The following is a 27204-nucleotide window of genomic DNA, read 5'->3' as shown; positions in this document are numbered from 1 at the left end:
CTTCCTTTTTGTTTTGGGTCCTGTACCAAAAAAATATGATTCATGTTTTTTTTTAATCCCAATGAAATCCAGAAGTAGCATTAATGATTAGGATTGTTGCGAGGGTGTCTACAATGTTATGGAGAGTGCTTATCCATTAAGAACTGTCTGAGGATACGATTTACGTTATCACATGTCTAAACATGCTTTGTAACCAAGCCTGGATGAAAACTTTTGAAACAATTCGAAGCAGTTATTTGTTCTATCCAACTAATGATGAATAACACTTGGGACAAATTGGTCTTTAATGGTAATATTTTTTTTTCTACTGCTTCATTTGTGATACTCCTAAAAGATGTAATAAATTTGAAATTATGAATAACAGTAACACTCTTTTCAGAATTAGACCAAAAATTAGGTCGTATAGCGCCTGGTCTAGGTTATGTAATACGCAGATGACCTCCCAACACAGTTGACTGCTAATAACTGATATTAAACGATTTGAGATCCATATTGGTCATCATTGGCAAGTTCAATACCTTTTCTTCTCATTTGTGCATGGCTTTCCGAGGGTTTTCGATCTGATATCGATTTGATTTTTTGCATGAGCATAGCTCGGAAGAGTTCTAAAAGACGCACACAGGAAGTTTTCCGAAAAAAAAACAACAATCGAATTCGAAATTAGACAGTCAAAGTCGAATAAAAGTAAAAAACTAAGAGTAGATATTGCCAGCATTATTTAGAGCCTCATCGAGCCGGTGTGCTCTTCTGGTCTTCAGGTCTTCAGGAGGCTGTGTCAACTGTAAAAGGTACTAATTACCTCAACAATTTACTTCCGCGTTTTCACAGACATTGTCTGTAGGTACGATTGTCCCTTCCAAGATAGCAGAGCCAATAACACTATCAGTATCAAAATCAGTGAGCGCCTCCAGAGACGGTAGGGACGGCAGCACCTCATCTGCGTCTAATTTATCATCAGTCCAAAAACGTTTGGATGAAACCCTTCCACAAGAGCGCACGTGGTAAACAAAGGTTGGGTTTAAATATTCATGTATCAAATTAAAAATTCACACATCAAACCTTTACCTTCCCTATTATTGCTTTAAACGAATATGGAAGAATAAAAAAAAACATACATCCCCACTACTTTGACTGTGAGCCACTGTCGTATGTTATGGCGCAGACGTTTTTTTTCGGGGCGTTTGTTTTGGTCACGACCTTCAGCTGCCCTTTTCGAGCCGCGCAATACGCAATAGAGAACGAGAAGATGTTGTTTGTCACGCACCACGTCCGCAGCGCGCAGGTTCAAGGGCGGTTGTTGTCTGCGGTTTTTGTTTTTTGGGGGGGAAGGGTTGTCTTTGCCTCCATCCTCCCCTGGGCGGCCCTTTACCAAGGGCTTTACCGGGCTCGAGGTTAACATTTTCTGACACGCACACGGAGGATTTTTTTTCGGGTTCGGAGAGATAGAAAACCTTGAAGTGCTGTTTTTTTTCCTCATCCCTCCGAGACAGTTGCCTCGAAAGATTGACACGTGTGCAGTGGTAATATACGAACAGCGGAATAAAAAATAACAAAACATGTGGGATGTTTTTTTTTTTGTGGCAATTCTGCCTTTATTGATACAAGAAGATGTTTAAAATAGCAATGCACAACGATGCAAACAAGCCTGTTGGAGGCTTCCGCGGCCGTCACAAGCAATTATCATCTTATATGTGTGTTTTTTCTCTGTTTCTTTTAAACAGCTAATTACTACGGTTAGTTGATTACAGGACGTAAAACGTTCTTTACTTTAAAATCTGTGCAGAGTACATAGTGTTAAAACCACCACCGGGTACAACTAACCCACCAAGCAGACGTGGGGCATAGTAGAAGAAATGAAAACAAAACAAAATACAAGCCCCACAATAAGAAAAGAATAAGAGATTATTCCTACCAAACAAAACTGCCGTACCGAAACGTGTATTCGTGCGTTATTCGACAGAAAACAGAGAAACCGGGGCAACAACGAGATAAACGGCACTGCGCGTCGCCGCCATTTTAGGTTAAAACCACGCTCACTGCGGGGCTTGGGAAACATTAGGGGGTTAGGATTGCACGTGGGCGCAATTGAGAAGAGAGAAAGAAAAAAACAAGGTACTGACGTACAGAAAATCGATAATCGCCCACTTGTTGTCGGTGGTTATCTCACACGCCCCGCAGAGAAACAATGGCGCACGAAACAACCACGTGTTCGCAGCAAAATGGCGCCGCGTTGATAACGGTAGGTGGCCTATATATGTTAGTGGCCTTAAGATTAGTACTAAACAATATGTATATATAAAAGCAGGGAGCAAAACAAAAACCCCTCCCTCGCGACCTAACCTCACAGCAACAAAAAAACAACAGCCAGCGGGTTTACAGCAGGGCCAGCTTCATGACCGCCTTGCGCCACCGCTGGCAGTCCTGCTGCAGGCGGCGCTCCTCGTACGACAGCTTCTGGTGCTGGGCGCTCAGCCGGTCCGCCTCCAGCTCCAGCTTCAGCTCGCGGTCCTTCCGGTTGATGCGCGACTTCCGGGACGCCTCGTTGTTCTTGTCCCGCTGCTCCCGGTAGCGCCAGTCGGCCTCGCTCAGATGCTGGTACTGCGACCGGTCCCGCACGGTGCCGGCCTGCTTGGGCGGGCGGCCCCGCCGCTTCGGCGTCTTGGCGGTGGTGTTGGTGGTGCTGGACGACACGTCCGAGCCCGAGTCGCCGCACACGGACGACGCGGACGAGCGGGACCCGATGCTGCACGCGCTGCTGCTCGCATTGGTACGCCGCCCGATGCTGCCGCCGTGGTGTTGGTTGCTGCCGCCGGTAGGGGACGCGCTGGTACTGCCGGCGGCCGCCCGGTTCGCCACATCCTCGGCGGCGCTCGTCAGCTGCCGCAGGCTGTCCAGCGTCAGCAGCTGGCAGATCTGCCGCTCGGCATCGCTGCCTCCCTCCTTCTTCTGCGGTGGCTGCTTCGGCGCGAGGATGGTGCGCGTCCGTCCCGCCGGCGTAATGGCGGCCGGCGACGCCAGCAGCTCTAGCGTCGGCTTCTCCTCGACGGTCGCGTGGTAGGGGTTAAATTCTAACGATTCCTGTTTTTTTTAGAAAGAAAGAAAGAGAGAGAGAGAGAGAGAGAGAGAGAGAGAGAGAGAGAGAGCGAATGTTAGGCACACTGTCACGTTGCTACTTCTTCTACTATTATTACTACTACCACGACACTTACGTCATTGGTGTCGATGAACGACAGCAGATCAAACTTTTCATCTTCCAAATCTAGTATGTCGTTGGTGAGGTCGGGCGTGTTGAGTGTGGCGGCCGCTGCTAGCGGCGGCACGCGTAGCGACGGCTCGTAGGTACTGGGCGTCGTCGTAGTAGTCGTCGTCGTCGTCGTCTGCAGCAGTGCTGCCAGCGCCTGCCCATTGATGGTGGAGTGTGCCGGGGCCGCTTCGCTCGTCTTGTGGCTCACGTTGATGGCGAGTGTGGCCGCCTTGCGGCTGGCAAGGGAGGACAGCTTCCTGCCCATTGCGTTCGTCGTCTGTTGTTGTTGTTGTTGTTGTTGATGCAGCTGTTTGCAGATCGTATTGGTGGCGGGTGGCGCTGAGAAGATCGTGCTCTCGCCGGCCGTCGCCCACCGGCCTTCGTCGCTGGCGAGCCGGGGCATCTTGCTGCTGCTGGTCTTGCTGATGCGAATCTCCTCCTGCTCCTCCTCCTCCTCCTGCGCCTCCACCTCCTCCTCTTCCTCCTGCTGGAGGCGTCGCTTCATGGCGAAGTAGTTGTGGTCGCGCTGCGGATCCGCACTGTGCGTCGTCGTCGTTGTGGTCGTCGTTGTGTTCGTTACAGCAGCAGTAGTAGCGTTGGTAGCACCGATACGTCGACTCGCCGCCGCCGCCGCCTTGTTGCCGAGCCGGGCAAGCCCGGTGATGTTGTGTATTTGGTCGAGGCTCTGCTCGAACAGGTCCGGGGCGGGCGATGGTTGGTGCGGCGGTTGCTGCTCCGGCAGCAGCCCGGTCGAGATGTCCTCCTGCAGCCACTTGAGTATGTTGAGCGAGATCGGTTCAGTGTCGTCGGCGGCCAGCCCGAGAAATGGGAGGGCGCCGGCGGCGGCGGCGGCCACCGGCTCGGCCGTGACCGTCGACACCAGATGGTTGGAGGCGTCGCAGTCGAACGCGCTCGACAGCTGCTCGATCTCCTCGTGCAGCGACACGGGCGAGCTGAGGGCGAGGGCCGGCTGCGCCAGCTCGACCTGCAGCTCGTCGAGCAGGTTCGCGCAGTCGATGCTCGTCTCGAGCGCGGTGCGGGCCGGCCCCATGCCCCGGACATGCTGGTACTCGTCCAGGCTGCGCTCGAGCTCGGTGTCGGTGATGTTGCTGCTGCTGCTGCTGGCGGTCGGCGAACGCAACCAGAGATGGTGGCCGGCGGGACCGTCGACGATCGTGTTGGTAAAGTCGTGATCGGTCCCGGCACCGCCCAGGCACGTCTCGTTCGTCCAGTCGATGTCCGGTAGTAGTAGTGATGGTGGTGGTGTTGGTGGTGACAGGGCTGTGGCTAGGGCGGCGGTGTTGGTGGTGGTGGTGGGGGTGGTGGACCCCGGACCGCCACCGTACGACTGTGGCCCGTACGGCCGGCCGCCGCCGCCGCCGCCGCCGCCTCCTCTATTGCTATTACTGCTACTGCTTCTAACGCTAATGATGCTACTGTAGTCGCACGGTTTCTTGGGGGAGATGATGCTGGTGGGCTGGTGCTGCCGCACTGCTGCGGGCGCACCGGCGGGAGTGGCGGCTGCAGCGGTCCCACCACCGCTGCAGCTGCCCGGGGCCACATGGCTCCGTGCTCCGCTAGAAAACTGGCCGCCGCAGCCGCCGCTACTGTCGTGGTGGCGGCCGCTGCCGCCGTTGCTGCTGCCGCTGCCGCCGCTCTTATTACATACGTCGTGTACAGTTATGCTCGCCTCAGCACCACTGAAGCTCGCGCTGGTTGCTTTGTCAAACTCATTCCGGCAGCCGGGTGCTGCCGTCCGTGGCCCGTCGCCCGGCGACCGTTCACCTGTTGTAGCGCTGGTGCGCCCCACGTCCATCCGGCCCTTTCCCGGCGACCACCAGGCCGCGTCGGTGCTGGCGTCGGCCGCGCCAGCCGACGCCCCCGGCGAGCACAGCATCGTGGTCGTGGTGTTCAGCCAGCCGGCCGCCTCGTCCTCCGGCGGTGCGGCGGCGTGCAGCAGCAGCAGTGGCTCGTCCAGCGGCGAGTACGCATTCCGATCGCTCCGGTTGACTAGGCCTCCGTAAAAGAAGATCGTCTCTTCCAGGCGCTGGTCGGGCGCCGTCGGCACCGCGGCCGACGCACGACTTCGCCGACAGGATTTCTCGCCATGAGCGGCAGTCGTTGACGAACTCAGTTGCTTGTGCCATCGGGATAGTGACTGGTTGCGGGGAAGGGGCGAAGAACAAGACGAAGCGTAAGCGAACATTCGCGAAAGAGTGTGTGGGGGGGGGGGGGGAGAAGGGAAGGGTTGAGTTGATACTTACGATAAATTCACCGTTTAATTCCACTGAAATTTTAACGCTTTAGATAACGCCCCGAGATGAGTTGAGAGTTGCCAGCCCTCAACCTGAAACGAAAAACAAGATGGCGGAAAGTGGCGTTTAGTACCTTGCAGTGTTCACCTTCACGGCGGCGAATCCCAACAGCAGGGGGTTTCTTTCAGGTTAAATAAAACACACAAACACACACACAAACGCGCATCAGATACATCCAGTTGTACCTGTTTTGCGTCAGCGGGTTTATACGCTGCAGGTGCCGTGCGCCGAGACAAAATGGACGAACTGGCGTGGTGCACACTTCAGTAGATACTGCGAGGGAATCACCGCTTATCGCAAACGTGCAGTGCCTGTTGCCTGTGCTGAGTGGTATTTCCAATATCTCTGGTGTATGTGTGCGAGAGAGAGAGAGAGAGATGATGGCTGTAGGTTTTGTCGCAAAGCCGCATCACCATTACGAGGAGCGCTTGTGTCGCGTCGCACCAGTCAACCCGAAGATAAGATAAGCGACCGCATCCCGCCCGGAAGCGACCACTCTACTTCTTTTTCTTTCTGCTGTTTTTGGATTGCTTCTGTTCAGGTTAAAAAAACTCACCCTCCCTCCCCTGCTAATGGGTCTAATGGGGCGGGTCCCATAAATCAGATCCACCATTAGAAAAGGGGATTAAAAATAAAAAGCTCCCACCGAAACTACTGCCACGCGCGTGCGACACGCCGCCCGCAACACGAAAACGTTCTAGAACGCGCTGTGTTGCGTCAGCGACATTTGGCCTCTTTTTTTTTTTTTTTTGCTTGCTCCCAAACTGGTCTAACAGGTTGTGAACCTTCGGATCACGAACACGAATTTACGGCTGAGGCGCGACAACAACAACAAGAGTTAAAAAAGAAAAAAAAGAGATAATCAGAAATGTGCTAACCACCGCCATTGGAGGGAGAGAAAACAAAAAATAACATAAACGGAGACAAATATCAGTGAACTTCCCACCCCCCCCCTCCTCCCTTCTCTCTGCCGAAGGTCTCAGCCAGATGCGCGCGTGTGTGCGAACGTTCCAGAAAGATCTTTGCGGCGCGCGTCTACCACGGTGAGAAAATGGCGAAAACGTGCCGAAAGAGACGCTCGCTTAAAAAAAAGAGCTCCAAAGGGGGGAGGGATGCTAACATGGTGCTAAAAACCGGTTGGAATGGTGGCGGGCGGGGTAATTAATTTAGGTGTGCAATCAGCACGCATACACACACACACATACACACGCAATCGTAGAGCAAAGAGATGTCAAATTGCCGTCAGGACCTTGGACAGATAGCCCTTGGATTGTCGGGGAGGGTGTGAAGGGGGGGGATGGGGAGGGAGAATGTGTTAACAAACAGCATAAAAACCGAGCAGTGGCAACCCCCTGCCCCGCACGCCCCCATCGCCATAGCAAAATTCCCCCATTTTAGGCATTGAAAGGCGGCAAAAGCGAGATGGAAGATGGCGGTCGCCGAAATTTCTAGAAACACCGCCACACACCGCGCGCGTGTACACAAAAACAAGCTGCGCCATCTTGGACTGCGCGCTGACGTCAATCAGTCACGAAACCCGTGCGGCGCTCCCTTTGGAAGTCTCTCACCCCCCCCCCCCCCCTCAGCATGCAGTGAAGGATGCGTATTTTGTCAACCCCCGAACAATCCCCCTGCCCCACCCCCTTCCCACGCCCTCAATGGGAAAGGAAAATTCGTCCTTGAAAAAAAATGGTTCCCGGAGCTCCCTGGGGAAGGAGACCGCTGCGAGCAAATGTTTCTAGTGTCGCTTGAATCTTCCCGAATCTTCTCGAAAAAAACACGCACACACACACACACACACACCCATGTATGTTCGGGTATGTCATTCGGGGAAGCTGGAAATGGCAAAGTGCGATCCACGGGGATGGTTTGTGGAATTTGTGGCGTTCCTGGAGTGCTTTGTTGAGGGTGGAAATGTCTAGCAAAGGCGGGAAGGAGGTAACGTTTCCTTTTTTCGCTCCATTCGAAAGTAACGGCGCATATAATCGGTCGACCATGAGTTGCGTTTTTTAGGTCACAAACACTCTCATACACACACACACACATATGCGGATCCACTTACTCTGTAATGTAGTTGCTAGGTGTCGTCTATTTCAACCGGAAGTGAGGTGGCCCCGTTGGCACAAATTGATAATATCTGGAGGTTGATCGATGCTGTAGATTGGGTGCTCCCTCGGTGACCACCGGGTCCGGGGGGGGAGGGACTTGCTTCACTCCAACTATTCACACACGCACACGCTTGAGTACACCGCAGTATGCAGAGGTCACAGTAAAAGGGCAATGGAGCCAGCAAACACCACAATTTAAAACAAAAACCAAAAAGAAGAAACCACAAATTGGTTCACACTCTCGGGCAGCGCGAGAGTGTTCGATGCGCGTCGATCCGTCCACGTACTGTTCACCAGCGGTAATGACGGGCCCGGCCCATGGAGCGTAGGTCCCAGGGCCCCCTTCCAAGGTACGTAAAAAACCTTTTCGCGCGCGCGATTGCCCCAGCCGAGCTATTTTCGTTGTGCAACATCCGAGCGTTCCGATTGGCTGTGGCCGCACGCCGTGCGCACGTCATCGCCCGGTCGGATTGGTGGCGTTCGGCTTCGCCGTACGCGCTCGGGCGAGCTCGGGGCTGCCCGATTTGTCCGCGCGTCCCAACCAACAATTGCCGAGGGCGGCTCGCGTAAAAAAACATTGCCCATAAGATTTCCTCTAGTGTTTACACTAGCAGCAGCTAAGGTAAACAACTTTCAGCACGGCACAAACCGACCTTCACGCACACATTCAAATGCTTGGGGCGCAGGTCCTGCTCACGCATACAAATGTATTTGTCCCGCACCCATATTTTCGGATTAATGGTTGCCGTTAGTGACACCATTTCTGGTTGCATTATGCACACTGTTTTCTGAACTGTTTTCTTACTCTTTCCACATGCGTTTTGGCATACGTTTCGTTACCCATTTTCACCCCAAGCGCCACAGATTAAGCTTAAACGACTGGAAAATTGAATATCCATAGAAAAAAAATGAAAGCTCCACAGCTTCATTGGTTTGATCAATAGATGGCGTATTACAACTCATCATTATATTGCTATCCTTTTCTTGCAATCTGTTTCGACAAGTTTCATCTTATCATGACCTATATAGCCTTCTAACTTTCCGAGCAAAAATCTATATGAATGGTCGTGTGGTCAGATATGTGGGTATCAACACCAACGACCATTACTCAAATCTCACTTGCTTCAGTGCTGGTGGTTTCCATTGGAGTTTAGTATTTAAACAATTGTATCGCCGTTCTAGTTCTAGCGATGCATAACTTCAATGCGAAACCATACAACAGTACAGAGGAAATGAGAAAGCTCTCCTGCAAGCGATGAAGCTCAACTAGTTGAGGTATCCCACCAACAGAGAGCGCCACCAGCTTTTTCGCTATTTTTAGAATGCATGAGTCGTTTGCCATCTGCTAAACGAAGTCTTTCTATATTCCGTTTAGGTAGTGTGCTTGAGTCGTTTAGAAGCCGTTTAGTGATCGTTTAGTGGATTTGTGGCACTTGGGCACTCGTTCTTCCTTCTATCCACCGCCCCAGAATATCATCGACTGGTCATCGTTTTGCCTCCGTCGATCATTTTGCACGTTATTCGCGAGGCCAGCAGGTAGCCGTCGATTAATATGTGACCCTTAACATTTAAGACGACAAACTTTAGTTGAATGTACCCATTGAAGCACGAGCACAACCAACTTACCTTAAAAACTTACACGGATAAATCATTCCACAATTGAAGATGAAAAAGGAACACGGCACAAAACAAAGAGTTTGATTCTCTGGAAAATCGACGTGATGCACCACACGCTCGCTTCATCTCCCAAATTCTTGATGGCAGCATTGATGCACCGACACTCCTAGGATCACTGGATTTTTATGCATCTACACGTCAACTGAGAGTGCGTAATACTTTGAATGTGGTTTATCGTCGTACTGTGGTCGGATCCAACGACCCCTTCCTTACTTGTATTCGTGCATTTAATCAAGCCTCTTACCCTTCCATCCCGTGATATTCTTATTCTCCCCTCCATCAATCTTAGCGTTCGTATCAGCTCTCGTCATTATTAAATGCTTTGTTACTACCTCAGAATATTATTTCTTTACTTTTAGAATTCTTCACTCACTAGTTTACAATTAATATTAGATCAGGTAATTATAGGTGTAGGTATTGTTTAACCTTTCCAAACTGACATTAAAAAAACGTGAAAATTGAAATTGAAGTTGAAAAAAAAGACGCAAACAAGGGAAGTACACAAGTGGAACACAAGAAATCACACATCACTCCAGCACATTCTGCAAATGTCTTCTTCCACGGCGAAAGTTGTGGTCAAACTGACACTCCGGAGACAAACATCCGGATGAGCGCGATAGCAGAAAAATATTGGCAGATGGAAAGAGATGGCTAGACCCGGCCCAGCGGAATCCGCATGCAAATGCATGCATTTCCCCTTCACCCCTTTTTCGTCAATCATTTTTGGCCAGACTACACGAGTGGCGTTGTGCCGTCCAAAATCTAAAGAAAGAGAGAGAGAGAGAGCGAAGACATGCTCTCTCGCTTTGGCACACACTCGGCTTTGCAATAGCTTCGGTTTTGCTGATTGGGGCGCGCCTTGCCGACAGCCTCTCCTCTAGTACTGCATCTAGCGGGAGTAAGAGGGAGGGTGGCGAGATTTGTAGAGACGTTTTGCCTGCCAATAACACCCTTTTTCTTCAATTACCATGTACTTCTCGCCCCTGTCGCGGGAACAAAACGCAGCCCGATGCGACTGGAAGCGCACACCTGGAGCCGCAATCGATTGTTGATGCGCTAGAAGCGTTAAAACATATGTTTTATTGAGCTTCCTGCACCCCACCCCTCAGTAGTAGGGTTGTGTGTGTGTGTGACACATATCAAATGCAGATGGGATGAGGACATATGTGTCATGCTGGTACTGCACCTGATCTGACAGCACGAAAGGGCACATTTCGTTCGCGCACCAACATGTGTTGTTTACCTTGCAAAAAAGGATTTTCGATTAAGCTAGTACGCTTTTCTTTGTTTAAAAAAAACTCATTTTCCCGTCCTGCTCCGTTCGGCCAGCTCGTCGTACTTCTACCAAAGCGAGTTTAAATTGTACGCACAAACTCTAGCGGCCCCAACGGTCAGTTTGAATGCGCAAACGGCCACGTGCCGTGTGCCGTGTACCGTACGCGCACCTTCACCACCGCTCGGCTGTCAGGGTGATTATATAAACTTTTTATAACTAAGAAAAAAAGAAGAAGAAGAACACTCAGATACAGTCATCATGGAATGCTTTTATTCACGGACCAACAACGAATAAGCTCCGATTCACCGCACACCACCACCCACCACCTCTCCTGTGGCTAGCACAGCGCGTGTGTGTGTGTGGGTGTATGTGCGTCGTGCGCATTTTACTTTTTTATTTCGAAAAAGAGACTGGAAGGGGGATGGGGATGGCGTTGATTACATGAAGCGAAGGTTACATATGTTGAAATAATTTCCATACACGCATTTATCCTACTGCACCCCTATAATATTCGACGATTGATGCCTGGAAGGAATGATGGGTGGGGTGGGGGGAAGGGGAAGGAAAGGGGACGAAACTGTGGAAACTTTTACCTAGTCAACAGAGCAGATGGGGAACGAGGGAGGGCAAGAGAGAGATGAAACGAAACACGCCCAGCAAAAAGAGAGAAAAAAGCCCTTTAATAAATAACTTTAAAGTGGTACACACACACACGCACGCACACATACACAAACACACACCATTCATATCTTATTGTTTTGTAGAAATGGGATGGGGAGGGGGCGTTGTGGGTTTTCCCTGCGCGATCATTCCCCCCCCCCCTCCATCAGACAGACTTGTTATTAATTTTTGCAAAAAAAAAAAACTGACCTACTAAAGAGTTCTGTGATTGTGTGCGTGCGTGTGTCGGTGTGCAGCATACCTTTAACGCGCAAAGGAGCATTCGTATTGTAAATAATAATTTAAAAAAAAAACTATCCGGCACAATCGTCAACTCGCACACGCCATTTTACAACACGCCCGTCATGGGTTAAAGCCCCGTGTGTGTGTGTGTGTGTGTGGACCGAATCCTGCTTATATGCAGAACGAACTGAAATTATCCTCTGCTGGATAGGTAATTAATTAAAGTGTCACTGACAACCGACAATGGGGTTGTGGCGCCCAAAGGGAAAGAGAGAGAGAGAGAGAGAAAACAACTGAAGTAAAATAGTCGTTTTGTTTGCGTCACACCGATTTTCACATGATTTTACCGCGCTCTCGATCTTTCCCACCTTTGAGAGGGGGCGGGAGAGAGAGAAAGAGAGAGGGAGAGAGAGAGAGAGACAGCGGGGTTTGAGCGGTTTTGGGTACTTAAATTGTCCTACTCTAAAGCGTTTTAAGGCGCACCCTTTATTTTGCGTTATTCACTGCTTGTGTATCTCTATTTTTTTGTTTTGTTTTTGTTTAGCTAATCTTGTCTCACCTCTATCTCTCTTTCTCTGTCTCTTTCTCCGCTCGTCAATCCCTTATTTTTGCTTAATATTGGCTCCACAATTATTGGCCTGAATTCATTTGCGGTTCTCTGAGCTTTTCCTCCTGCGATGCGGTACTTGCGATCCTCGGCCAATGCACATACAAACGCACGCACGCACACACGCACACACACACACACAAACACAGTCAGCCACTCGCACGCACAGTCAGTCTTTGCCCTCTTCGTGTGTGTGTGTGTGTGTGTGTGTGTGTGTGTGTGTGTGTATGTGTGTGTGGGTTAGTGGTGGAGCAGCCGTGGGAGGAGTTTTGCCGAGAAAGAGTCTTGTCTTAGACATTTATTAGAATTGTTTGTTTGTTTCTTTTTTTTCTTATAAAGCAGAATGATCATTAAATCTTATGCACACACGAGAGTGTTTATATATATGTGTGTGTGTGTGTTAAAGTGTCTAAGGGTGTGTGTATTTTTTCTAAGTTAAAGTGTTTTTTCATTCCTGTTTTCTCTTCTCTCTTTACACTACACACACACACACCTTACGCCTGTGTGTGTGTATGTGTGTCTGTCCTTGTTTCCTTTCCTTTCCTTTGTTTCGCTTTCCGTGTCGTAATAAATGAATATAGGCGAAAAACAAAACATAAACAAACAAACAAAAAAATGCTACTGCTGCTGCTGCTGCTGCTTCTGCTCAATATTCTGCTTTCTCTTCGCTGCACGATTTACTTTTAAACAAACGTTGCCGAAAATATCAAACTATAAAAAAACAAAAAAATTAGAGCAATATGCTAGAGCCCAGCCCAGAGCAAAGTAGAGCGGCGCGTAGAGGGGGGGGGGGGGGGGGTCAGCGAGTGCGCGCGTGGCAATTCACAGCCCCTAAAAAAATCTCCCCCTGGCCGACCGGGCTGAATGTTCATATCTATATATACGTGTGTGTGTGTATATGTATGTGTGTGTGTGGGAGTGTGTCTTATGCTGTTCTCTGGCTGTCTTCCCTTTCCTTCACTAGTAGCCCTTTTCTCTTCTTCGTCTTTTTCTTCTACCTGCTGCTTCCTCTTCTTCGTCGTCTTCTTCTTCTTCTGTAAACTTGTTTCTCTTTTTTTCCACCTTTCGGGAGGTCAACTGGTGATGGAGCTTGTGGTGGTTTTGGTATTTTTTCAGTCATCAATTTCATCCGCTGACAATCCTTCGAAAGTGTTCTTCATCTGAAGATTCTGCCAAACAAAAAAAAAGAAAGAACAAAAACGTGAGGAACGTGTGTGTGTGAGGGGGAGAGTGGTATCATTACCGGTCCAGTAGGCTCTTGGAACTTGGGCATTCGCTCCTCCAGTGGTTTCGGTACGCCTTCCCTCTCCTTTTCGGCCGGTTTCGGTGCGTCGCGCCGCTCCTTGCCGTCGCCGTTGCGGTGCGTGTCGCGGGGCGGCTGGGCTCGGTCACGTCCACCACGCTCGTTGTCGCTGCAGGACGGTGTTAAGGAAAGCACGCGCGAGAGTGAGAGAGAGAGAGAATGGAAAAAAGTGTTACAAAAGTTCTTTTCTTAAAAATATATTTAAAAAAAATGTACATGCACCAAAGGGGATACTGTTTGTTTGTTACTATCAAGCTACTACTACTATCTCGTTAGGATTAGTTTAGCAAAGCAATACATGGAAGCAGCACAGTATGCGTGCATTTTTTTCTTCTTCTTCTCGATAATGGTTATTTTCTATGAGCGCTTACCTTGGCAAAATAATAAAAAATAATGTGTTCAAATAACTAAATGCACACCTAACACAAAAGAGCAAGATGTACACGAGGAGCCAACCTACGAAGGGCAGTGACAAGTGTTTGCAAAACAAAGCGTTTGACCAGTGCTGCAAAATGTCACTGTGTCAATGTCATAACGTCATAACTACGACAGTAACAAAAACCATGCCAGCGTCACGTACTCAATTGTGATGGCCAGTGGTGATGATTCAAAACGATCGGTGTGACCAATACACGATTCGTGACATTTTGGAGACCATCGCTTGGGCAGTCACTATTGTCATGACTTTTTTGTTGCTGTCAAGTCAAGTCAAATTCTGACGTGGTATCACGTCATATCAGCCTCACGAGCTTTACTGTCATGATCAGAGGTGAGACTCACGCAGTTGATGCGACCATCACATGCTTGGTCGCTACATTTTCTGCCGGTGATCGTCATGACAGTCATGAGAGATATGCGGGGCGTGCAGATGGTCCCAAGCAACAGGGTCCCAAACACCGAACAAAAACTTCATGACCAAGTGAGTGACCAAGAGATGGGTGCTAACAAAAATGTCACTAAACATGTGATTGATCTCACCCCTGATCATCTCAGTTGTGTACGAGAGCTGACTTAAATATTCGTTTCAGTCATGCGTGTGTGGGTGACTTAAACAGTGGCATTTGGCAGCACTGTTCACATCTCGTGATGCTCATGACATGTTGCAGCACTGGCGTTGGACGACACCGACGAGGGATATTTCTTAGTAAAAGCAAACTTTCAGCATGAAACCTACTCAGCATAGTTCTGTGTTTATTTTGTTGTGACGCAAAAACCCTTCTTTAGGGGGACAAATTTTCAGTTCAGTTAATTTCCACGCAATTTGAATTCACAAAAGAAAAAAAAATGGAATCATTCTCCCGAGAAAAAAAAAACCGGGAACGACGCCATGCATTCGTAAGAGTGTGTAACTGCTCGCGCCGTCGGTTGATTGAAGATTGAGCTTTGGGTGGATGTGGGTTCGGTTTTCACTTGCGGCAGGAGGAAACTTCGGTGTGTTTCGGTGGATAGATGCGTTTGCTGCCAGCGCAGGTCCAATCTACTGGTGCCACAAGTTCTTTCGCACACGGTGTTGTTGATTGAAGATGCGTTGGTTCCCGCAACACAACCCCGCGTTTGTTCTCGCGTTGGATGGATTACACGACTCTACGAATGATGGGTGTACCCGCCGCCGGCGCTTTAAGCAAATTCGTGTCCTGAGGTTCTTAACGAGGAGTTTGTTTGCGTGTGCTTTACATGAAGAATATTTTATAAGGTTGTAGGTTGAAAAGCCAAAGATGAAAGAGAGTTCGTTACCGCATTTGCTGGAATTGTCTACGTTTCCTCGTATGAAAGAGCCGCAAAAAGCCTAACACTACCTAACGCTCAATCTGAGTACGGGAAGTACTGCGAAGTGTTAATATATAAGGCGGTATGATTTTTAAATGTTTTTTTTTTTTCGTGCGATTTATGATGATGTTGGCGTAAAATCGTCTAGAGCCAAGAAAAACAGCAACAAAAAAACGCATTTACATTGAAGTAACCGCCAGAAATTCTCGTACTTTGAGCGGCATGTTAAATGTGTTTTTTGGCTGTTTTGTGTTTTTTTTTTGTTTTTTTTTGTGTTTTTATGTTTTTTTTTTGTATTTTGTTGTTTTTTTTTGGTTATCTTTTTAGGTTTTTGTATTTTTTTTGTGTTTTCTGTTTTTTTTGTTAATTACGACGTGCACAAATTACTTTTACATCACATGTCCTACAAAATGACACGGGAAAATTACATGAGTGTTACAATGGTTGAAAAGTGAGTGACAATACCCAGATGTTACAATGGTTTCAACGGTTAAAGTTAAAGGCAGTACAAAATCCTACTGTAAAACGGAACGAAAGACAAAAGAAAGAATAAAATCATTAAACGTGATGCGAGAACGAATGACAAACACACACGCAGAGCCGACAGGGAGAGGGTGTAATGAATATAATCCAAGCAAGCAAGTCATAAGCGGCAACCACTACTGCTACTACTGCTAGGCAAAGTACTTACCGATTGTAGCCAGTTCCGTTGTAAGATGGGCGATTCATGCCACGGTTATCCCGATGATCTCGATTGTCCGTTCGGCGATCGTCTAATGGTCCGTTATGGAAGGCCATAGAGAAGAGAGAGAGAGAACAAAAAAACAACATTAATAAGGGAAAAGCGTTTCAAAGGCAGGAAATGCAAAAAAAACGAGCCAACACAAAACTGCGGCAAATAACAACAACGCGGCATTTGCAGTAACAGCAGATTAAAACAAGCTCGAGGGAAATGCAACGATTGCAAGAGAGTGGAGGAAGAGAGCTGATGGCAGTAATGCAAAAAAAACTGTCAAAATGAGGAAATTAAATTAGTAAATGATAAAAAAGAGCAAACAAGGGATTTGAAATATGAAAACAAAAACAAAAATAAGCAAACAAACCAAAACAAATCGTGCTTGAATCGTGGTTAGCGAGAATGGAACAGGAAATGTAAGAAAAACATGTTAAAACAATGCAATAATTGCAATGCAAATCGTTGTGTGCGTGAAGTGTCACGCAACACAAACAACAGAATAAGAATTAAAACCAAAAACAAAAACAAGCATCAGCTCCAAAAACAACAAAACCGAAAAACGAGAAAGAAAAAAAAATACGAGCAGGCGGCACGTGGGCGGGTTTTGCTTTCAAGCGAGGCGGGGGCAACAAAAACTTGGCACACGCACACACACGCCCACCCCCGCCAGAAACCCGGCCCAACCTTCTCCTGCCGTACGTACCCGCGGTGCGTCTGTTACTGTTAAACTTTCCGCTCGGGCCCAGCTTCCGGGCGGGCGACTGGATGCGGTCCTCCTCCCCCGCCTTCGGTTTACCTTTCTCCTCCTCGCTGGCGGCACTGCGCACCCGCCAGTTGGCAATCGGCTGCAGCTGCTGGTCGCGGGTAGCGCTGGTACCCCGGGCCGCCGGCTTCTCGCCCTCCACCGCCGCCGCACCCTGGCCATCCTTTGCGGCCGGCTGCTGCTGCTCGCCGCCCCCTTCCGGGAGGTTCTCCTTTTCGGCTTCCCGCTTGCTGCGCTCCTCGGCCGCCTCGGCCTCCCGCTTGCGGCGCAGCTCCTCCTCCTGCTGCCGTAACCGCTCCTCGATCTCGCGCTCGCGGGCCGCCGTGTCGACCGGTTTCGCGTCGCCGAACACCTTCGCCGCCGGGACGGGGGTCGGGCGCGGCTTCGGCGGTTCCGCCGCCTCCGCCGGCTGCTCGTCGCCCCCGCGCCCGCCCCGCTCCGACTCGTCGTCCGACTCGACCGCCGGCTTCGGCAGCTCCGGCAGGGGTAGGGTGCGCGGCTGCAGCACCAGCTTCGGCCGCTCCATCGGCACTTCCGGATCGCGTCTCATGATACCGCCGCCGCCGCCGCCGCCACCACCGATCGGGCCGCGACCACTGTCCGGCCCCCGGCGAAACACGTTGCCACGGTCGCCGCCGTCCCGACCACCGCCCTCGCGGTCACGATCGTAGCTGCGGGGGGCCCGCGGCGACTGGGGCGCCGGCCGCTCGCCCAGCCGCCAGTTGCCGCCGCCGTCGCCGGCCGGCCGCTCCCGATCGTCCCGGTCCCGGTCGCGCCCGTAACCACCGCCGCCCCCGCCACTGCTGTACGGGCGGCGCATGCCCCCACCGTCCCGGTCGCCCATCGGGCGCGATGCCCCGGAGTCGGGCCGGTCACGCCAGTTCCCGCCGGACGAGGGGCGGTCGCTGTCGCCGGACGTGAAGTTGTCGTACCGATTGTTTCGCCGCTTGTTGTCACTCTCGTTGTACAGGCCGATGCGGATGCGCCGGTTGCGCGCCATCGGTTCCGGCATCGCCAGCACCTCCATCAGGTCGTTGCGCGTCGCGAACTCGATGTAGCCGAAGCCGCGCAGCCGCCAGGTTTCGCTGTCGTCGCGCGGCAACGTCATCGACACGATCTCCACGTTCTCGAAGATGTCGTACAGATCGTTCTCGTTGATGTCGTACGGCAGGTTGGAGACGTAGACCGAGAACGGCGGGCTGGTGGGTATCGAGTCGTCGTTCAGGATGCGGCTGGCGCGCGGCGCCGTCGGCAGCGCGATCACCTGCGTGCGCACCGCCCGGAAGTCATCGTCGTCGTCCACGTCATCGCCCCAGTCGAGCTTCACTGGCACCGCCACCTGCACCTGGTTCGGCACCGCCGTGTTCCCATCGGTAAGAAACTCACCCAGGGACAGCTTGTTGTTTTTTTTCACCTTTTTACCCTTTTTTCCTGCTTATCATGGGCGACAGAGATGGGAAAATGCAAATGCATCATTAATACAAGTATGAAAGTGGATGAAAGTCAGCGCCCCTGCTGTTGTTTGCCCCTCAGTGCGATTGGTGTGTGACCTTCTTTTAACGGTCTTTATTTTTGTAATCTTTATTTAATTTAATTAATTTTTGGCACTAATATGGAAAGAAGCGCTCGTGTAATTTATCTGTACTTTGTGCGCATTACAGGATTTTCCAGGGGTACTCATTGTTGTGGGACACTTCCTTGACTCTTTTCTGTTGGAAGTGAACTTCATAGGATGGCAATTGGACTCTATGGCAACCTTTTTGGACAAGCTCCTTGGAAATTCCGATTGGATTTGTCCAATTGGGATGCTATAGAGCTCAATTCCCATTACATTACGTTCATTTTACGTCAATGAAGTGTCTCACAGCTGTGAGAACTCTTGGAAAATCCTGTATGTTATTTCTACATTTTAGAGGAGAGGTATTCCTCGATATATGCTATTAATGCGGACCAGGAGGTTATAGCGTATCTTTAATATTAGCTTAAATCGAATATCGAGGTTTTCAGACGAATTATTGCTAATTTTCGTACATTTTTTTTATTGTTTTTTAAAACCTCTTCCATGTACCAATGGTTGTGCTGTGGGCCAAATTGGTGTGCTACTCCAAAAACTGTGCTAGATGTGTTAAACCTAACAAAATTGATTTTCAACACCAAGGTGAATGTTTTAAAGGAATGTACAATTACAAAATTTGAAAACATGGTGTTGAAAATTAATAAAATTTAATATTTTAAAGATAAGGTTCAGCCTGTCAACTTTTATACGATTTTCCATGCGAAATGACACATCTATCGGACAGAAAAACTTGTAGGCATGGGGATAGCACAACAATTGGTACATGCCCGCTTTTCTTGCACCAATTGTTGTGCAATTTTTCAACTCGATTAAAATAATGATTTAACATTATTAAACATTCAAAAACTGTGCTGTTTCATGTGTTAATGACCGAGTTTTTAACATCATTTGACACAGGTTCTGCAAAATGCAAAATGACATGAGCATCACGTGATGTTCACCAAAGAAAACAATGAACATATCCGTGGTAGCTTGTTGCTCATTGGCTGATACTCAATGCAAGTGCGTCATGACATGCCGAACACGACATGCGAATGCTTGAGTCCAACGCGATGATCACCGACCGAATATGTCGCGACCAAATGACTGGCCAAAACATGGCTGCAAAAAAAAAGTGACCTCATCAACTGCGTGAGTCTCAACACTGATCATCACAGACGCTGACACTATTTTGTTTCAGCCGGAATTTGTCATGACTAATTGTTGCACAATTGATGACAGTAAAAAAAAAGTCATGATATGATACATCACTAACCAAGCGTTAGTCGCAAAAATGTCACGAAGCATGGATTGGTCCCACCAATCGTTTTGAGTATCACAATTGAGTACGTGACACTGACAAGGATTATGTTTCAGTCAGATTTTTTATGACATTGCTAGTGACATTTTGCAGCACTGATCATGACAAATCATGCTTTTCGAACCGAGTCGTGATTGTTGGCCTTGTTCGATTGGTACCAGAGCGCCGCCTTACATTAAGTTCATCAAATGCAAAGATCCAGCTTTGTCCCTTTTTCATTTTTATCCAATTGTCGCAAATTTTCCTACTTGAAATACGGAAAGCAATGATTTAAATGCCGTGGAAAAGTGCATATTTCATCATGTTTCCTCTGACCATGGTTGTTTGAAATTCAAATGAACCGTTGGTTCGTAATCATCTCGAAATGTGTGCAACTTTCTTCTTCAACTGCCACTCCAAATGATTGTAATATTTCCCCCGAGTGAAACAGATGCCATGATTCCGGACGGATTTCCAGCGAACTGTGCGTTGGTGTGTGTGCTCGCACGTGCTTGGGGGTGTGTGTGGATGTGTGTGTGGGCGCTCACATTCCGAGTTGGTGTGCGCGTTGGATCATTGCAAGATAGTTGGCACACATTCGCGCGCATGTCTGTGTGTGTGTGTGTGTGTGTGTGTGTGTGTGTGTGAGCGCGGGGCGGAGAGGGGGGCTTTCGTTGATTGTTGTGACAATTGTGTGTCGTGGAATGGTGTCCCGCGACCCGGAAACGGCGGCGCAGTTTGCGTTTCTTCTTTCCTTTTATCCCCTCCCCTTTCTCTGCCTCCTTCGCTCTGCCAATCGGTGGCGAACGGAACGGATTTTGTCCGCTGGACAGCATTTGCAATTATATAAATTGTGTTCCAGAAAGCGAGCGCGCACGCACACACACACTCTTGACGTGGAAAAGTGGACCACCATTTCTTCGTCTCTTGTACCATCATCCCATTCCCTTTTTCTTGTTTTGTTGGCCCACCTTATGGCACACAACTTGTTCCACCAACCGTCCTTGCCATCATATTGTGCGTGTTTGTGCGTGCGTGTGTGTTTGGGGGTTGAGGAGGATTTTTTTTGTGCTCTCCCGCTGGCTGGTTAATTGAAGATGAAACCCCCATTATCGTGCACAGGTGGTTCGACGTTTCTCCGCGCAGACAATTTCGGGGTCTGCCAGATGACACGAACACGGAAATGGACCAACGGAGCAGCAGCAGCAGGCCAACCATTTTTTTTCCCTTAACTCCGTACACGCGCAACAAAAAAATAATGATACACACACGCACACACACTCCCAAACAAACACATTTACTAACACACACGCACAGTACAGAAAGTTCGACAGGAGATTTGTCAATTTTAGCCACGCGGTAAGGTGAACGAGTTTTTACGCTCCTCCTACTGTCCCGCCCCCCAGCCACACTCCCCACGGACAAACACACACACAGTCAAGCGAACGGGAATGTTCCTCATCTGCACCCAACTACTCTCACCCCCGTTTTCCCTTACATACCGACCAACCCGTAAAATGCACTTAACCTCACAAGGGACGCATGAAAGCTCCAGGGCCGGGAGCAGCCGCTTTCACCCCAGCGGTAGCGCCCGTTTCGCGCGCCACCATTTTGCTCCCACTTGCGCACACACACACACGTAGTCACGTACACATATACACATGCACACGCGCGCGCATCGCTGTACGCCACGTTCAGTTCACCTAAAAGTGCCCGTCCGATGCTCGCTCGCTCGGATGGAGTGGTTTGTGGCTGCTACATTATCACCCTCTCCCTTCCTTCCCCCCTTCGTCAGCATGACCAACCATCGCGATGGGGTTTTTCTCTCGAGCGAGGAAGCCTTCCTGCCACAGCCACAGGCCAGAATTGCTCAAAAACGGTACAGGAGCGGGGGAACCGTGTCACGCACGATTCGCACTTTCGGGACGCCGTGGGTTACGCTTTTGCTCACTTTATTTACCTGATACGGTCGCCATTACGACTGACTTCTACGGTGAAGCGATAATGAAAGGGCGATTCTTGCCTACCAGCGAACAAAGCACCGTACATTGACAGCTCGAAGGTGTCAGTGCGTGTGCTTGTGTGCGTGTGTATGTGGTGCGCGCGCGTGACAGCATGAGCAAGCAGCTTTGACAGCGCTGACAGCAGCGCATTTTGCCTACGTGACACGCGGCCGCCTGCCCATGCAGCAGCACGATGGTGTACGCTGTTTGCAGTGGAATATTATGGAGCAATAAAAAAAAAACCCAATAAAGTTGAATGAAAAAACTATATTCGGCGGTGAAAACAATAGCTCACATTCATGATGGGTCCAGTTTTTTAGCAGCTTGTGTATTTTTTGCTTTGTATATTTTGACATTTTTTGTTTCTTGAATCATCGTCAATGCAGCAAAAATGCTGCAGGGCGATTTTAGGATTGCACTGATTTGCTTGTTTATTTTTTTGTCAAAACATCAATGAGTAACTACGAAATCTATCATTCTACAGTTTCTAAGCGCTTGTTTCAGTTTTCCTTTCACGATCCAAATCATTTTTATTAATTTTTTCTGCTTGATAAAAACCCTCACACGCATTTAACCGTCCCATGCAGCAGTGGAAACGACTGGAAGGCTGTTGCCTATGCAGCACTGTTTGCTACACGACACGATTCCCGTCCAGTGTGGCCAGATTAGTTTTAAGCGGATTTCGTAGGAACATCTAAATTTTATCGGTAGTTTTTGGTAGGTTTTGAAATTATTAACTCAGTTAAAATGAATTGTTGAATAAGGAGGGTGAGGTGTGTAAAGGGGAAGAGAAAATACATCCTTTATTTAGTTAAAGCAGATGAAATAGATTTCGGAAGCGTCACAGATTAAGCTTGTACGACTGTAAAATCAAATATCCATCCGGAGCTGCCCGGAGCCGCCTGGAGCCGCTATTCAGCAGCCGGAGCCGTCCGGAGCCGCTAGTCGACAGCCGGAGCCGTCCGGAGCCGTCGGAGCCGTCTGGAGCCATTGGAACCGTCTGGAGTCGTCGGAGCCGTTGGAGCCATCCCGAATCGTTGTAACAGTCGAAAGTATTCTGAAGCGCTTTAAATCGCTGGTATAAGTGATAAAATCGAGAGTGGAAATTATAAGTTGATGCGATAAAAAAAAAATTCTTATACTTTTTTTAATTTAATTTGTAAAAATATGCATTCAATCTATGTTTAAGATGTTCTATTTGATACAAATATGAAAAAATATGCATTTTCAGCCTACTGAAGACTCACGGGTTACACATCTAAACAATTTGGTAGACCGCATGTTCTGGGCGTGGAACACTGTGTTCGATAAATGTGCCGAAGATTCAGTATTGCCTGCAATAAATTCAATTGTCGTTTTCAAGCATCATGCCGTAGTCTTCGTATTGTTTAACAAAGAATCGGGAAGGTGTTCCATGGTCTATAGATAAAGTATGAAACCCTGTATTGCTGAAAAAATATCACTACAGTAAATATTGTTACAACGGTTCCGGTCGACTCCGACAGCTTTAGCTTGAGGTTGAGAGCTTGAGCCGTTTAGAACTCTTTTTGTAGTCATTTAGTGGATTTGTGGCACTTGGGACTGGCGTGAGAAACCGGATTTCAATTATCTCACAGCCGACACTCACCAGCAGTCGCGGTGTATGTAGAAACGCTCTGAGTCAGAAAAAAGATTAAGGAGTTTCGATTTGAATAAAAACCGTTACAACACACCCCAACCCAAGCGAGTCAACACGCTCGAAAGTAGCAAGGAAAGTAGAAATGAAGTAGCCTTCTACTTCCCCTTCTACTTTTGTTGCTTAAAATCAGAAGAATGTAGAAACATGTGGTTTCCAGGAAAGAGCAAAAAATGAGTTGTTGAGTGTACACACACGCACACGCGACGGACTCACTCACGCTTACGTTCTTGTTCTACGCCCCTCCCCCTTCTCACTCGCCCCACAGATCTATTTTTAGATCATCACTCACTTCCATCGACGGCGGTCGATGTGACGATGTGTGTCGTCGCGTGTGTGTTGTCGATTTGATCAGAAAAACTTTTTTCTTCAAACCAAATATCTCTGACTTGGAGCGTCGGCGTTCCGATTGAACCATCGCGACTTTGATCAGTGCGCGCGGTTAAAACAACCTTTTGTATTGTGTTGTATGTAGCGTGCGCGCCAAAATTTTAAGAGTGCGCGGAGAGTGAATGTGGTTTTTGGGGGTGGGGGAATGAGATACAGAGACAAATTTCGCTGCACATTAACACATACATTCTCACTGCACGGGTTGAACTGCGAATACTCAGTTCTGAAAGAATATACTCTTGCGCTCGCGCATGAGTGCAAGCAAGCGCGGTATAGAGGATAGAGGGAGACAAACGATTATTTTGCTCCAAGCTTTCTACTTTTGTCCCGTTGGGAAATAGCCAGCTCGTACTTTATAGCTGATTTAGGGCTGTTTAACGAAAAATCGTTCCGATGTCGTACTTTGTGGCTGATTAACAGATACACGGTACTTTGCGGAACTATGGAGCTTTTTAACAGGCACATGGTACTCTTTGGAACCTTGCGGCTGATTAGCACTATGTGTAGGGTTCATGATGGAACTTGAAGGCTTGTTAAGAAAGGGTACTGAACTTGGTGGAACTTTATAGCTTTTTAATGCATGACATCGGTACAAGGTGGCTCTTGTCAAAGTGTCAAAGACGGACGCCGGCAATAATTTCATTGCTGCTGCACAAGTTAGATTCGTTAATTGAAGATTGAATATTGAGTGAAGTGATTGTGAATTATCAGTAGATTGTGTAAAATTTTGTGTAATTCATCAATACAAAGGATTTAAAAATATACAAATGTGTTTAAACGAAAGAAATCTTGTTGTTTATTTCATCGATGACGCTTGCTTGAAAATAAAACACAAAGAAAAATAATCCCTGGCGTCGTGGCATAAGGAAGCTGCTTAGGCGCTGTTTGAAAGACCCACATAGAACTTTGATGCTGTTTATCTACTGCAAAAGGCGAATTAGAGCAGCGATCTTTAGCGTGCCAAAATGAGCTGCTTAAGCAATTCTGGCTATTTGGGACCCGTCATCATAATTTAATAAAATGCTCATTTGCTACAATTGCAAAAAAACTTCAAGACACGGTCTCAATCGATAAGTTACTTTGAATATATATTGTAAAGAGACTGAATTAAAATATTGTGAGTGAAATTTATTTGATGCTGGTCTCTTTCTCCCAGCAAGGGTCAAAATGTAACGGTTTTAATTCAAATGGAACTTACTAATAATAAAAAGATAATTATTTACTCGTGGAAAAGTGTGAAAAAATCTGAAAAGTGTATGCAAGACGTGTAATACTCAGTTCTCAAAACCATTACTGCCATTTTGTGGTGAAAATTGTGTAAAGTAGTAAAAAAACGTTTTTTTACGTTTTGTATTTATTTTTCCAAGAAAATTCTTTCAAATGAAATGCCATAAAATAAAAAAAGATAGCGAGTTGAACCAATCTTCGCATAGTTTTAAAAATTGGATTTATTCAATTTCCAAGTCCAAGTCGCTGGCTACCCGGGTAGACCGGTTTAATGAAATATGATGTTTTTTTGGTTGCGAGTGACAGGGTTAAAGTCCCACGCAGCAGTGGAAACGACTGGAAGGCTGCCGCCTGTGCAGCATTGTTTGCGTTTGTGTGTGTGTGTGTGTGTGTGTGTGTGCTGGTGCTGTACGATGGGACACAGGTACGAAAGAGAAGCCGTGTTCTCCCGCTTTCGCCCTTCCCGGTATGTGAAGGTACCGCATGAAGCTGTATGTCGCTCATTGGAAGACCTTCTTTCAAAATTGGGTTAAATGAAAATGCGGTGAGGAAGGGTAGGGGAAATCCAAAACCACCCCGAAATCGCTTTTGGGTAAAAGGGAACGTTTGCAGAGGAATTTATGGAAGATATGTTTTCTTCTCCGAAGGAATTTTCCTAATTTCCTCGCTACCGATTTCCGTATGCGATTTGGACATAACATATTGTCTTGCAGTTGGACACGGAGAAAGCAATAGTTGTTTGAAGAGGCAAAAAGAAACGAATCAATTGTGGATTATGTGACAGGGAGCGGCAAAACTGTGGATGGAAAATCATCAGAACCGTGCTGTCCCCACTAATGGGTGTAGTAACGCATCGGAGGCAACCTCTTACTAGATTTTTTCCCTATGCGATTTTTCACTTTTTGTAGGATTGTTTCGGGGTTGGCATTCCTATCCCATTTCGCACGACCCTAACACTTTGTTGACTTTCGGATGCTTCTTTTCGCCCCACGTGTGACCTCCCCAACATTTCCACACACCGTGATGGTCCGGGGAGATGTGGGGGTGGACACATAAAACACACTTTTCTCGAAATCCATGTTTTTTTTTTCAGTTTTGTACCAGTAACTAGTCTCAATCTTTATTCTTTTACTTTATATGGATCACCACTCGCTGCTTTTTCTTTGTTTTATCTTCTAACGTGCGCGCGTTTGTAACTCATAATTGTTTTCTTCTTCTTCTTCTGTGTGTTCCGATGTTATTGGAGCGTTTCTTTTTCTTGTGTCTTCTGAAAACGCAGGGAAAGGTGGCAACACTCCTCACACCCTCCCCTCTCACCGTCGCAACCTGCTTACCACTCCCCCCTTCGTGCCCGACCCATCCGCGGATGAGAAAACAAAATCCTCCCCCCCCACAACGACGAGTGTGTGTGAGCGGGCGAAGGGTGGCATTTTGTGGGTGGGTAGTGGTCGCCCAAATCCTCCCAAATGTGAGCGTCACCACGCACGCACACGCCACCCCTGCACACACACACACACACTGAATGGTAAGATTTGAAAAATAAATCTCACGCACCGAAAGAAAAAACGCGCAAGCACAACAGACCACCTGGGGGGCGGCGGCCGTGGGGAGCACGGAAAGGTATCACCTGCCTCGTTGTTGGCGGCAAGGGCGGAATGGAGGGTTTTCTTGTGTGTGGGAAACAGGCTGCGTCGCGATCGTATGCTAAAAAGTGGGGTTACAACGGGGGGGGGGGCTCTTTGTCGTGATGGTAAATGTGGTCTACAAAAAGGACTATGAAAGGGGTTGCGAGGCAAGGAGACACACACACACATTGCCATCTCCTAGCTCGCCGCCCCCTCGCCATCCTGGAGAGTGCTGAACACGCTTTCCCTGGTGACTGCCTTTCAAGCGGTCATTATCGTTGTTCCGAGATCCTTCAGGCTTTCAGACACACACGTACACACACACACGCACACAAAAGTCTTCCGTGAGAACACGAAGGAGCGATTGTGTGGGTGTGTGTTTGTGTGGAGTGTCCTTTGTGTTTGCATGTTGGTTGTACCTTAGAGTTTGCTCTTGTCTCGTTTTTTTCCCCCATTCACACCGGGCACAACCTCCCCGCCGGGTGGTGGGTCGCTCTCTCTTTCTCTCGCTCTTCCCCCGTCTCCCTAAGGTTTTGTTAAGACAGAGGTCGTCGGCATCGGCATCGATTTTGAACCTGCAGTAACTATTTATTCCTCCTAAGAAAGAATGCAATAATTGCAACGATTTTTTTGCTCTTGCTAAGCTCTATCCCTTATTAATAGTGTGTTTTAGTGTGTGTGTGTGTTTACGGGAACTATCTTAAAATCGACACTTTCTTCTGTTTTCGCA

General features: G+C 48.3%; 3 protein-coding genes across 9 annotated transcripts in view; all 3 read right to left on the bottom strand.

Annotated features, from left to right (window-relative positions):
* Positions 1-1734: 1734 nt before the first annotated feature.
* Positions 1735-8118, bottom strand: LOC120948447 (mucin-19-like). 2 transcript variants are annotated; one of them, XM_049608846.1, is made up of 5 exons: positions 7622-8118; positions 5745-5904; positions 5509-5591; positions 3210-5402; positions 1735-3078 (listed from the first exon to the last, which is right to left on the bottom strand). In XM_049608846.1, exons 4-5 carry the CDS (start codon positions 5139-5141, stop codon positions 2374-2376), a joined length of 2637 nt encoding a protein of 878 aa, XP_049464803.1. In that variant the 5' UTR covers positions 5142-5402; positions 5509-5591; positions 5745-5904; positions 7622-8118; the 3' UTR covers positions 1735-2373. The 2 variants fall into 2 exon arrangements, with proteins under 2 accessions (XP_049464803.1, XP_040220709.2); XM_040364775.2 differs by lacking the exon at positions 5745-5904.
* A 4295-nt stretch (positions 8119-12413) lies between these two features.
* Positions 12414-21658, bottom strand: LOC120948776 (eukaryotic translation initiation factor 4B). Of its 5 annotated transcripts, none has more exons than XM_049610604.1 (5): positions 21515-21651; positions 16640-18133; positions 15892-15973; positions 13374-13542; positions 12414-13299 (listed from the first exon to the last, which is right to left on the bottom strand). In XM_049610604.1, exons 1-5 carry the CDS (start codon positions 21528-21530, stop codon positions 13243-13245), a joined length of 1818 nt encoding a protein of 605 aa, XP_049466561.1. In that variant the 5' UTR covers positions 21531-21651; the 3' UTR covers positions 12414-13242. The 5 variants fall into 5 exon arrangements, with proteins under 5 accessions (XP_049466561.1, XP_040221422.2, XP_049466563.1 ...); XM_040365488.2 differs by having other exon boundaries at positions 16640-18130; XM_049610606.1 differs by having other exon boundaries at positions 16733-18133; positions 21515-21649.
* A 4912-nt stretch (positions 21659-26570) lies between these two features.
* Positions 26571-27204, bottom strand: part of LOC120949024 (ATP synthase lipid-binding protein, mitochondrial) — a 60518-nt gene continuing 59884 nt past the window's right edge. For both annotated transcript variants that reach the window (XM_049610674.1, XM_040365966.2), the window contains exon 4: positions 26571-27204. This exon is cut by the window's right edge and continues 455 nt beyond it. The gene's annotated coding sequence lies outside the window, so the exon portion shown is untranslated.

The sequence above is a fragment of the Anopheles coluzzii genome, chromosome X (assembly GCF_943734685.1).
Source record: "Anopheles coluzzii chromosome X, AcolN3, whole genome shotgun sequence".
Taxonomy (NCBI): domain Eukaryota; kingdom Metazoa; phylum Arthropoda; class Insecta; order Diptera; family Culicidae; genus Anopheles; species Anopheles coluzzii.
The sequence above is the reverse complement of the archived record's forward strand: the minus strand, read 5'-3'. Positions and strand labels throughout refer to the sequence as shown.

Excerpts from the sequence above, each read along its gene's own strand:
- LOC120948776 (XM_049610604.1), bottom strand. Across the intron at positions 15,974-16,639 it reads CAGTAACAGACGCACCGCGG|ACGATCGCCGAACGGACAAT; the intron begins GTACGTACGGCA and ends ACGGACCATTAG. Across the intron at positions 13,300-13,373 it reads TCCAAGAGCCTACTGGACCG|AATCTTCAGATGAAGAACAC; the intron begins GTAATGATACCA and ends TTTGTTTGGCAG.
- LOC120948447 (XM_049608846.1), bottom strand. The coding sequence starts at position 5,141 with ATGCTGTGCTCGCCGGGGGCGTCGGCTGGCGCGGCCGACGCCAGCACC. Across the intron at positions 3,079-3,209 it reads CGTTCATCGACACCAATGAC|GAATCGTTAGAATTTAACCC; the intron begins GTAAGTGTCGTG and ends TAAAAAAAACAG.